Here is a 12063-nt window from a genome sequence, read left to right as displayed (position 1 = left end):
CCCCCCTTCTCGCTCACCCTTCCACCCCCCTTCTCCCCTCCCCCCTCCCCCCCCCCCCTTCCACCCCCCTTCTCTCTCCCTTCCACCCCCCTTCTCTCTCCCTTCCACCCCCCTTCTCTCTCCCTTCCACCCCCCTTCTCTCTCCCTTCCCCCCCTTCTCCTCCCCTCCCCCCCTTCTCTCTCCTTCCACCCCCCTTCCTCCCCTTCCACCCCCCTTCTCTCTCCCTTCCACCCCCCTTCTCTCTCCCTTCCACCCCCTTCTCTCTCCCTCCCGTCCCCTCCTCTCCCGTCCCCCTCCTCGCTCCCGTCCCCCTCCTCGCTCCCGTCCCCCTCCTCGCTCCCGTCCCCCTCCTCGCTCCCGTCCCCCTCCTCGCTCCCGCTCCCCCTCCTCGCTCCCGTCCTCTCTCCCTCCTCGCTCCCGTCCTCTCTCCTCTCCTCGCTCCCGTCCTCTCTCCCCCCTCGCTCCCGTCCTCTCTCCCCCCTCGCCCCGCCTCTCCCCCCTCGCCCCGCCCTCTCTCCCCCCTCGCCCCGCCCTCTCTCCCCCCTCGCCCGCCCTCTCTCCCCCTCGCCCGCCCTCTCTCCCCCCTCGCCCCGCCCTCTCTCCCCCTCGCCCCGCCCTCTCTCCCCTCGCCCCGCCCTCTCTCCCCCCTCGCCCCGCCCCTCTCCCCCCTCGCCCCGCCCCCTCTCCCCCTCGCCCCGCCCCCTCTCCCCCTTCGCCCCGCCCCCTCTCCCCCCTCGCCCCGCCCCCTCTCCCCCTCGCCCGCCCACTCTCCCCCTCGCCCCGCCCCTCTCCCCCTCGCCCCGCCCCCTCTCCCCCTCGCCCCGCCCCCTCTCCCCCTCGCCCCGCCCCCTCTCCCCCCTCGCCCCGCCCCCTCTCCCCCTCGCCCCGCCCCCTCTCCCCCCTCGCCCGCCCTCTCTCCCCCCTCGCCCCGCCCTCTCTCCCCCTCGCCCCGCCCTCTCTCCCCCCTCGCCCCGCCCCTCTCCCCCCTCGCCCCGTCCCCTCTCCCCCCTCGCCCCGCCCTCTCTCCCCCTCTCGCCCCGCCCTCTCTCCCCCCTCGCCCCGCCCTCTCTCCCCCCTCGCCCCGCCCTCTCTCCCCCCTCGCCCCGCCCTCTCTCCCCCTCGCCCCGCCCTCTCTCCCCCCTCGCCCCGCCCTCTCTCCCCCCTCGCCCCGCCCTCTCTCCCCCCTCGCCCAGTCCCCTCTCGCCCCGCCCTCTCCCCCCCTCGCCCCGCCCTCTCCCCCCCTCGCCCCGCCCTCTCCCCCCCTCGCCCCCCCCTCCGTCCCTCGCCCCTTCTCCTCCGCCCCAGACTGGAGTCTGGGTCTGGGGGAGCAGCCTATGTTGCAAAAAGTGTGGCTGGGCAGACGGGGTCAATTACAATCAGGCCATTTATATTTCAATTTATAAAAATTGTGGGAGCTTACCAAGGTTCTGGGGAGTCCCTGTGAGTCATGGTACTTGGAAGGCCTTGTCGGATTGTGGTTTTAACCTGCTTTGAGTGATAGTCAAATGATGATGGCCTGGGAGCAGTAGCAAAGCCGAGGGCTCTGGCAGATGGTGTGGAAGATGCCTTTGCTGGTGGCGGTACTTCCTGCTGGTGAGAGGTTGTGCAGACAATGCATCCTGCAGGAATCGACTGTGAGCCACATGGAGATGTGTTCATGTAGCACTCTGATAATCGTGTGGTACTGGATTGTGCAGTCCCTTCCACTGTGCGAGTCAGGATTGCGGGGTGAGGCAGGGGCGCAGGGGGAGCCTGGGGTGCAGGGCGAGCACGGCGTGTGGGAGACAGGAGGCGATGGGAGAGGCGCAGGGTGCTGGGAGAGACTGGAACGCAGGGAGAGATCGGGGGGGGGAGATGCGGAGTGGGGTGCGGGGGAAGAGGGAGGGGGAGATGAGGGGGGGCGGGGGAAGAGGGAAGGGGTGGGGGAAGAGGGAAGGGGTGGGAGAAACGGGAGGAGGGGGGGAGGGGCGGGGAAGGGGGGGAGACTGGAGGGGGGAGGGGGGAGATGAGGCGGGGGAAGAGGGAAGGGGTGGGGGAGACGGGGAGAGAGGGGGGCGGGGGGAGATGGGAGGGGTCCAGGTGGGGGATGGGAGGAGGGGCGGTGGGGGCAGGGGGAGACGGGGTGTGTGGTGGGGGGGTGGTGCGGGGGCAGGAGGGAGACCAGGAGTGCGCGGTGAGTGTGGAGCATGGGGGCCCCGGTCTGGTGAGGCCGGGTTCGTTTGGCACCAGTTCCTATCGGGGCTGATGAGCAGCAAGTCATTTTCTAGAGGCTGTGCAGCCCTCTGCTGTGTATTGATTGCACGCCCCCCCCCACCCCGGCCCGGTTGGGCCTTGCTTGTGTTCTGGTCCCTCTGCGTGTGTTCTCCGGTCCGGTGGGAAGAATGTGTGCACGTCACAGAATCCCTGCCTGTGGCACTGTGCTGTGATCCAGCTCTGCCCACACTGCCTCCACACTGGACTGAGAGAAGGCCTTCTGTGCACGCCACTGCTGTGTGTTGAGTGACGTGGCTCGTGGCCCTGGCTGACTGGGCGAGGGACAAACACCTCTGACTGTCTTACCTGCTCCTCCTCAGGTAAGGAACGCTCGGTGCTGTGGGACCAGGTCCAGTTCTGGGAGGACACCTACCTGGACGCAGTGATGCTGGAGAGAGAAGGAATGGGCATGGACCAGGGACCACAGGAAATGATCGACAGGTACGGCAGTCTCTGCCACTCGGCACTGAAGGGGTGCAGCGGGTGTGCAGTCCTCTGTCAGTTATCCTATTGGACTCTCTTCCTGCAGGTATGTGTCACTGGGGGAACACGACCGAAAGCGACTGGAAGATGATGAGGACCGACTGCTGTCCACGTTACTCTACAACATGATTATCTACATGCTGATGGTCAAGGTCAGCTCCCAGCTGCTGGGGCTGGAGGGGGCGGTATGGTTACACTGAAAAATAACAGACCCATATCCCTCCTGCACTCTACACTGCCTCATCAAACATTCCCAGGGCAGATACAGGGGGTTAGATACAGAGTAAAGCTCCCTCTACACTGTCCCATCAAACACTCCCAGGGCAGGTACAGCACGGGTTAGATACAGAGTAAAACTCCCTCTACACTGTCGAATCTAATACTCCTAGGACAGGGATAGTATTTTTGGCAGATATATTTTCCTACATCTATGATATATTTTTGTACTGAAGCAGTGTTTTAGAACAGGACTCGAGCTGTAACTGTCAGAGAAGCTGCCCTGTAATTAACAGGGCGGTGTTGTGGATTGGTGCACAGTCAGGTCTGCTAACTCGCATTCATTCCCTGTTACAGATGAACAAGAATGACATCCGGAAGAAGGTGAGGAGGCTGATGGGTAAATCGCACATTGGTCTGGTGCACAGCCAGGAGGTGAACGACCTGCTCGACCGTCTCCCACAGCTGGTGAGCATTCAACTCCATCTCGTGTCACAGGTCGCCTTGTGCCCTGTCCGGGGACATAAACCAGCAGGAAGGTTGCAGTCGGAATGAGCAGGAAGATTACAGTCGGACTGGGCAGGAAGGTCACCGTCGGATTGAGCAGGAAGGTTACAGTCGGATTGAGCAGGAAGGTTACAGTCGGATTGGGCAGGAAGGTTACAGTCGGTCAGAATGAGCAGGAAGGTTACAGTCGGTCAGAATGAGCAGGAAGGTTACAGTCGGTCCGAATGAGCAGGAAGGTTACAGTCGGTCAGAATGAGCAGGAAGGTTACAGTCGGTCAGAATGAGCAGGAAGGTTACAGTCGGTCAGAATGAGCAGGAAGGTTACAGTCGGTCAGAATAAGCAAGCAGGTTAGTCGGAATGAGCAGGAAGGTTACAGTCGGTCAGAATGAGCAGGAAGGTTACAGTCGGAATGAGCAGGAAGGTTACAGTCGGATTGAGCAGGGAGGTTACAGGCGGATTGAGCAGGAAGGTTACAGGCGGATTGAGCAGGAAGGTTACAGTCGGATTGGGCAGGAAGGTTACAGTCGGTCAGAATGAGCAGGAAGGTTACAGTCGGTCAGAATGAGCAGGAAGGTTACAGTCGGTCCGAATGAGCAGGAAGGTTACAGTCGGTCAGAATGAGCAGGAAGGTTACAGTCGGTCAGAATGAGCAGGAAGGTTACAGTCGGTCAGAATAAGCAAGCAGGTTAGTCGGAATGAGCAGGAAGGTTACAGTCGGTCAGAATGAGCAGGAAGGTTACAGTCGGAATGAGCAGGAAGGTTACAGTCGGATTGAGCAGGGAGGTTACAGGCGGATTGAGCAGGAAGGTTACAGTCGGTCAGAATGAGCAGGAAGGTTACAGTCGGTCAGAATGAGCCGGAAGCTTGCAGTCGGTTAGAATGAGCAGGAAGGTTACAGTCGGAATGAGCAGGGAGGTTACAGGCGGATTGAGCAGGGAGGTTACAGGCGGATTGAGCAGGGAGGTTACAGGCGGATTGAGCAGGGAGGTTACAGGCGGATTGAGCAGGGAGGTTACAGGCGGTCAGAATGAGCCAGAAGGTTACAGTCGGTCAGAATGAGCCGGAAACTTGCAGTCGGAATGAGCAGGAAGGTTACAGTCAGTCAGAATGAGCAGGGAGGTTACAGTCGGAATGAGCAGGAGGCTTGCAGTCGGAATGAGCAGGGAGGTTACAGTCGGAATGAGCAGGGAGGTTACAGTCGGAATTAGCAGGACGGTTACAGTCGGTCAGAATAAGCAGGAAGGTTACAGTCGGTCAGAATGAGCCGGAAGGTTACAGTCGGTCAGAATGAGCAGGAAGGTTGCAGTCTGCCACTTGGGGAGGTGGTGTACAAGGACTGAGATGGTGAAGGTGGCCCAGGAAGAGATGTGCGATTGGTGGAGCTAACGCAGTGCGGGGAGCGAGAGTGGGGAAACGGCACTCCTTCCTGTTTACACACTGACCGCTTGCAGGCTGCGCATTTTGGGAATGGCCGTGTGCCGGTCAGTGGGTGGCTTGGAACCAACTGCTCCTTTAATGGCCGTGTGTTTGCTTCCCAGGAAAGCCGTGATCTCCACATCCGCCCCTGCGGCAGCCGCCACATCAAGAAGCAGACGTTCGTGGTGCACGCAGGAACCGACACCAATGGTGAAATCTTTTTCATGGAGGTATGGGACTGCTCGGTTACACCGCAATCCCCGGGGCTGGTCAAATGGCAAGCTGCCGAGAGTGAGGAGCAAAGAGCCACTTGCCTGCCTGTAATATTCTCGGACTGGTTGTGTCACACCCGTGGTCAGAGAAATTCAACTGCGTGATGCTTTGTAGTGCTGTCCACTTTGCCACGCTCAATGTAACACCTTCAAGTCTTTGCAGTCGTCCGTGTTCCCTTGGCATCTGAGTAATAGTTCTAATTCTGAGGGTCCCCTCCTCACTGGTGTTATGGTCCAGCCCTGATTGATGGGGTCCCCTCACTAATGTTATGGTCCAGCCCTGATTGATGGGGTCCCCTCACTGGTGTTATGGTCCAGCCCTGATTGATGGGGTCCCCTCACTGGTGTTATGGTCCAGCCCTGATTGATGGGGTCCCCTCATTGGTGTTATGGTCCAGCCCTGATTGATGGGGTCCCCTCATTGGTGTTATGGTCCTGCCCTGATTGATGGGGTCCCCTCATTGGTGTTATGATCCAGCCCTGATTGATGGGGTCACCTCACTGGTGTTATGGTCCAGCCCTGATTGATGGGGTCACCTCACTGGTGTTATGGTCCAGCCCTGATTGATGGGGTCCCCTCCTCACTGGTGTTATGGTCCAGCCCTGATTGATGGGGTCCCCTCCTCACTGGTGTTATGGTCCAGCCCTGATTGATGGGAACCCCTCCCCACTGATGTTATGGTCCAGCCCTGATTGATGGGAACCCCTCCCCACTGATGTTATGGTCCAGCCCTGATTGATGGGATCCCCTCGCTGGTGTTATGGTCCAGCCCTGATTGATGGGATCCCCTCGCTGGTGTTTTGGGGTACCACAAGGAGCGGATATGTTGGAGAGACCAGTTTTCTGTGTCTTGTTTGGCTCTGCCTTTGGATGTTGATTTGCAGGTCTGGGGCTGGTGGCACTGACTTGATTATGTGCATATTACCGGAGTCCCTTGTCCTTCGGTGCCTCTGATTATGTGCAGGCTGAGTTTGGTTAATGGGTCTGAGGGCAGAGATGTTCATGTGTCCTCTCCACCCGTGCGTGTTGGGACTTGGGGCGGTGCTTGTTGTCTGTACTGTGGGTGTTGGCTGCAGTTGATCGGGTTGGCTCTCGCCCTGTGCTTCTTGTGTTCTGTAGGTTTGCGACGACTGCATAGTGCTGCGCAGTAACATTGGGACTGTCTACGAGCGGTGGTGGTACGAGAAGCTCATCAACATGACGTACTGCCCAAAAACCAAGGTGCTGTGTCTGTGGAGACGCAACGGACAGGAGACCCAGCTCAACAAGTTCTACACCAAGAAGGTACAAGCACACGCACCGTCTCTGGGTGAACACTCGTGTGGTTAAAAACACAAAATGCTGGAAATTGCAGGTCAGGCAGCATCTGTGGAGAGGAAGCGGAGTTAACGTTTCAGGTCAATGACCCTCCGTCAGAACTGGAGAGTGTTCGGAATAGACAGATTCTTAACCAGCTCTGAAAGGGGGAGGGGAAACAAGAACAAAAGAGGATGTCTGTGATGGGGTGGAAGACAGGAGAGATTAGAGAGTCAAACGGGATGATGGCCCAAGTTCAAATTGTAATGGCAGGAATTAGAAAAACATTAGTCAAGATAGGGTGTGAATGGCGGGATAATGACCAACTGCCATTAGAGACAAAGAGAAAAAGAAAGAAAGAAACAGGCTCCGCCGGCGGGGGGGGGCGCGGGCGGGGGGTTTGCGGGGGGGGGGAAAGGAGCCAAAGATTGTCAGCGGTTACGCTCTGAAATTGTTGAACTCGATGCTGAGTCCAGAAGGCCGTAAAGTGCCTAAACGAAAGACGAAAGATGAGGTGCTGTTCCTCGAGCTTCACTGGAACAGTGTAGGAGACGGAGGACGGAGAGGTCAGAGTGAGAGTGGAGCGGGGAATTAAAGTGACAGGTGACCGGAAGCTCAGGGTTACACTTGCAGACTGAACGGAGGTGTTCCGTAAAGTGGTCACACAATCTGTGCTTGGTCTCTCCAATGTAGAGGAGACCACATCGTGAGCAGCGAATACAGTATACTACATTGAAAGAAGTACAAGTAAATCGCTGTGTCACCTGGAAGGGATGTTTGGGGCCCTGGACAGTGGGAAGGTAGGAGGGAAAAGGGCAGGTGTTGCATCTCCTGCGCCTGCACGGGAAGTGCCGTGGGAAGGGGAGGGGGTGCTGGTGGTGACTGCGGAATGGACTGCGGTGTCGCGGAGGGAACGATCCCTTCGGAACGCTGAGGGAGGAGGGGAGGGAAAGATGTGATTGGTGGTGGGGTCATGCTGGAGGTGGCGGAAATGGCGGAGGATGATCCGTTGAACGTGGAGGCCGGTGGGGTGACAGGTGAGGACAAGGGGAACCCTGTCATGGTCCTGAGAGGGAGGGGAAGGGGTGAGAGCAGAGGTGCGGGAAATAGAACGGACACGGTCGAGGGCCATGTTAACCACGGTGCAGGGGAATCCTCGGTTGAGGAAAAAGGAAGACATGTCAGAGTCACTAGTGAAAGGTGGCGTCGTCAGAGCAGATGCGACGGAGACGGAGAATCTGGGAGAATGGAATGGAGTCCTTACAGGATACGGGGTGGGAGGGAGTGTAGTCCAGGTAGCTGTGGGAGTCAGTGGGATACACCACCCCACCCCACCCCCTCCACTCTCTGTGTTTCCCCACTCCCCAGTGTAAGTAACACAATATCGTGTGGTTCTTTGACAGTGTCGCGAGTTGTACTACTGTGTGAAGGACAGCATGGAGCGTGCAGCTGCAAGGCAACAGAGTATCAAACCAGGTACATTGCCAACGTAATTAGTGTGTAAGTACCAAAACATTGGCCAGTGTACACTGTCGCTGAATGTGTAAGCACCACCACATTCAGGACGATGTGCACTGATGCATGTCTAAGTGCCATCACAATCTGAATGGGATACACTGCCAGGTCAGAGAGAGAATCGTAGAATTTTACAGCACCATTAGGCCCATTCACCACGTGCCCTTCCCCTGATGCAGCTCCCCCTCAGTCCCATTCCCCCATTCCTCCCGTGCCCTCTCCCAGATACAGCTCCCCCTCAGTTCCATTCCCCCCGTGCCCTCTCCCAGACACAGCTCCCCCTCAGTCCCATTCCCCCCCGTGCCCTCTCCCAGATACAGCTCCCCCTCAGTCCCATTCCCCCCCGTGCCCTCTCCCAGATACAGCTCCCCCTCAGTGCAATTCCCCCCGTGCCCTCTCCCAGATACAGCTCCCCCTCAGTCCCATTCCCCCCGTGCCCTCTCCCAGATACAGCTCCCCTTCAGTCCCATTCCCCCCGTGCCCTCTCCCAGATACAGCTCCCCCTCAGTCCCATTCCCCCCGTGCCCTCTCCCAGATACAGCTCCCCCTCAGTCCCATTCCCCCCGTGCCCTCTCCCAGATACAGCTCCCCCTCAGTCCCATTCCCCCCGTGCCCTCTCCCTGATACAGCTCCCCCTCAGTCCCATTCCCCCCGTGCCCTCTCCCAGATACAGCTCCCCCTCAGTCCCATTCCCCCCGTGCCCTCTCCCAGATACAGCTCCCCCTCCGTCCCATTCCCCCCGTGCCCTCTCCCAGATACAGCTCCCCCTCAGTCCCATTCCCCCCGTGCCCTCTCCCAGATACAGCTCCCCCTCAGTCCCATTCCCCATTCCCCCATCGCCCCCGTGCCCTCTCCCTGATACAGCTCCCCCTCAGTCCCATTCCCCATTCCCCCATCGCCCCCGTGCCCTCTCCCTGATACAGCCCCCCCTCAGTCCAATTCCCCCCCGTGCCGTACCCCTGATACAGCTCCCCCTCAGTCCCATTCCCCCCGTACCCTCTCCCAGATACAGCTCCCCCTCAGTCCCATTCCCCCCGTGCCCTCTCCCTGATACAGCTCCCCCTCAGACCCATTCCCCCCGTGCCCTCTCCCAGATACAGCTCCCCCTCAGTCCCATTCCCCCCGTGCCCTCTCCCAGATACAGCTCCCCCTCAGTCCCATTCCCCCCGTGCCCTCTCCCTGATACAGCTCCCCCTCAGTCCCATTTCCCCCGTGCCCTCTCCCAGATACAGCTCCCCCTCAGTCCCATTCCCCCGTGCCCTCTCCCTGATACAGTTCCCCCTCAGTCCCATTCCCCCCGTGCCCTCTCCCAGATACAGCTCCCCCTCAGTCCCATTCCCCCCGTGCCCTCTCCCTGATACAGCTCCCCCTCAGTCCCATTTCCCCCGTGCCCTCTCCCTGATACAGCTCCCCCTCAGTCCCATTCCCCCCGTGCCCTCTCCCAGATACAGCTCCCCCTCAGTCCCATTCCCCCCCGTGCCCTCTCCCAGATACAGCTCCGCCTCAGTCCCATTCCCCCCGTGCCCTCTCCCAGATACAGCTCCCCCTCAGTCCCATTCCCCCCGTGCCCTCTCCCAGATACAGCTCCCCCTCAGTCCCATTCCCACCGTGCCCTCTCCCAGATACAGCTCCCCCTCAGTCCCATTTCCCCCGTGCCCTCTCCCTGATACAGCTCCCCCTCAGTCCCATTCCCCCATCGCCCCCCCCTGCCCTCCCCCCCGATACAGCTCCCCCTCTGTCCCATTCCCCCCGTGCCCTCTCCCTGATACAGCTCCCCCTCAGTCCCATTCCCCCATCACCCCGTGCCCCATCCCTGATACAGCTCCCACTTAATCCCATTCCCCATTCCCCCATCGCCCCTGTGCCCTCTCCCTGATACAGCTCCCCCTCAGTCCCATTCCCCATTCCCCCATCGCCCCCGTGCCCTCTCCCTGATACAGCCCCCCCTCAGTCCAATTCCCCCCCGTGCCGTACCCCTGATACAGCTCCCCCTCAGTCCCATTCCCCCATCGCCCCCGTGCCATCTCCCTGATACAGCTCCCCCTCAGTCCCATTCCCCCATCGCCCCCGTGCCATCTCCCTGATACAGCTCCCCCTCAGTCCCATTCCCCATTCCCCCATCGCCCCCGTGCCCTCTCCCTGATACAGCTCCCCCTCAGTCCAATTCCCCCCCGTGCCGTACCCCTGATACAGCTCCCCCTCAGTCCCATTCCCCCCGTGCCATCTCCCTGATACAGCCCCCCCTCAGTCCCATTCCCCCCCGTGCCGTACCCCTGATACAGCTCTTGCCTCAGTCTTCGTCCCCCACCCTTTCCCCATTCAGCCTACTCCGACATTTAAACAGGACAGCCTCGACGACAGTGTGACCGAATTTAGGAACAGGAGGAGGGCAGTCAGCCCCTCGAGCCTCTTCCACCATTCAGTGAGATCCTGGATGATCAGCACCTTAACTGTATTTGCTCCATATCCCTTGATGCCCTTACCCAACAGAAATCTATCCATCGCAGGGCTGAACCTCCAATTGTCACTCAGTGTCCCCAGCCTTCTGGGGCAAGAGAGTTCCAGATTTTCAGTAACTTTAGTGAAAAATTGTTTCTTGATTTCACTCCTGGCCTAGCTCCAAGGTTAGGCCCCCTTGTTTTGGACTCCCCACCAGAGGGAATAGTTTCTCTATATTGTCTAATTCCTTTATCATTTCAAATACCTCAATTAGATTAACCCTTAATCTTCCATACTGCAAAAAATACAAAGCAAGTTTATGCAACCTGTTGTCATAATTTAACCCTTTTAGCCCCGGTATCATCTGGGGAATCTACGCTGCTCCGCTCCGAGACCGATTTATCCTCCATGAGTTGCAGGGCCCAGTGCTCCAGAGCTCTGTATAGCTGTAATACAACTTTCACTGCTTAGTATTCCAGCCCCCGAGATAATGGGCAACACTTCATTCACCTTTTAAATTAGTTTTTGCCCTTTCCACTACCTTTCTGCACTTGGACCCCTAAATCTCTGCTCCTCCACAGCTCCAAGCTTCTCGCCATTGAGAAAATACTCTGATCCATCCTTCTTGGGCCCAAAGTGGATGACCTCACATTTGCTCAGGTTGAACTCCATCTGCCACAGTTTTGCCTGTTCATCTAATCAATCAACATGGCTTTGTAACTTTGCTAACCAAACTGGGAGCAATACGGTGGAGGAGGATTTCCTGGAGTGTATAAGGGATGGTTTTCTAGATCAATATGTCGAGGAACCAACTAGAGAGCTGGCCATCCTAGATTGAGTGTTGTGTAATGAGAGGGGATTAATTAGCAATCTTGTGCGATGCTTAAAGGGTTGACGGTGGATAGGCAATGGCAGACATTTAAAGATCACATGAATGAATTGTACATCCCTGTCTGGCGTAAAAATAAAACGGGAAAGGTGGCTCAACCGCGGCTAACAAGGGAAATTAGGGATAGTGTTAAATCCAAGGAAGAGGCACCTAAATTGGCCAGAAAAAGCAGCAAACCTGAGGACTGGGAGAATTTTATAATTCAGCAGAGGAGGACAAAGGGTTTAATTAAGAGGGGGGAAAATAGAGTAGGAGAGTAAGCTTGCAGGGAACATAAAAACTGACTGCAAAGTTCTATAGATATGTGAAGAGAAAACGATTAGTGAAGACAAATGTAGGTCCCTTGCAGGCAGAATCAGGTGAATTGATAATGGGGAACAAAGAAATGGCAGACCAATTGAACAAATATTTTAGTTCTGTCTTCACTAAGGAAGATACAAATAACCTTCTGGAGATACTAGGGGACCGAGGGTCTAGCGAGGAGGAGGAACTGAAGGAAATCCTTATTAGTCAGGAAATTGTATTAGGGAAATTGATGGGATTGAAGGCCGATAAATCCCCAGGGCCTGATAGTCTGCATCCCAGAGTACTTAAGGAAGTGGCCCTAGAAATAGTGGATGCATTGGTGGTCATTTTCCAACTTTCTATAGACTCTGGATCAGTTCCTATGGATTGAAGGGTAGCTAATGTAACCCCACTTTTTAAAAAAGGAGGGAAAGAGAAAACAGGGAATTATAGACCAGTTAGCCTGACGTCGGTAGTGGGGAAAATGTT

General features: G+C 57.6%; 1 protein-coding gene across 1 annotated transcript in view; it reads left to right on the top strand.

Annotated features, from left to right (window-relative positions):
• Positions 1 to 12063, top strand: part of madd (MAP-kinase activating death domain) — a 117705-nt gene that overhangs the window by 88221 nt on the left and 17421 nt on the right. Inside the window, exons 16-22 of the mRNA XM_070871679.1 lie at positions 1611 to 1729; positions 2575 to 2695; positions 2784 to 2889; positions 3311 to 3421; positions 5000 to 5107; positions 6270 to 6434; positions 7850 to 7922. Coding sequence (XP_070727780.1) covers positions 1611 to 1729; positions 2575 to 2695; positions 2784 to 2889; positions 3311 to 3421; positions 5000 to 5107; positions 6270 to 6434; positions 7850 to 7922 — 803 coding nt within the window. The remainder of the gene's footprint in view (positions 1 to 1610; positions 1730 to 2574; positions 2696 to 2783; positions 2890 to 3310; positions 3422 to 4999; positions 5108 to 6269; positions 6435 to 7849; positions 7923 to 12063) is intronic.

This window comes from Pristiophorus japonicus, unplaced genomic scaffold (genome assembly GCF_044704955.1).
Source record: "Pristiophorus japonicus isolate sPriJap1 unplaced genomic scaffold, sPriJap1.hap1 HAP1_SCAFFOLD_274, whole genome shotgun sequence".
In the NCBI taxonomy this organism is placed as follows: domain Eukaryota; kingdom Metazoa; phylum Chordata; class Chondrichthyes; family Pristiophoridae; genus Pristiophorus; species Pristiophorus japonicus.
Note: the sequence above shows the minus strand (reverse complement) of the source record. Positions and strands in the feature narration are given on the sequence as shown.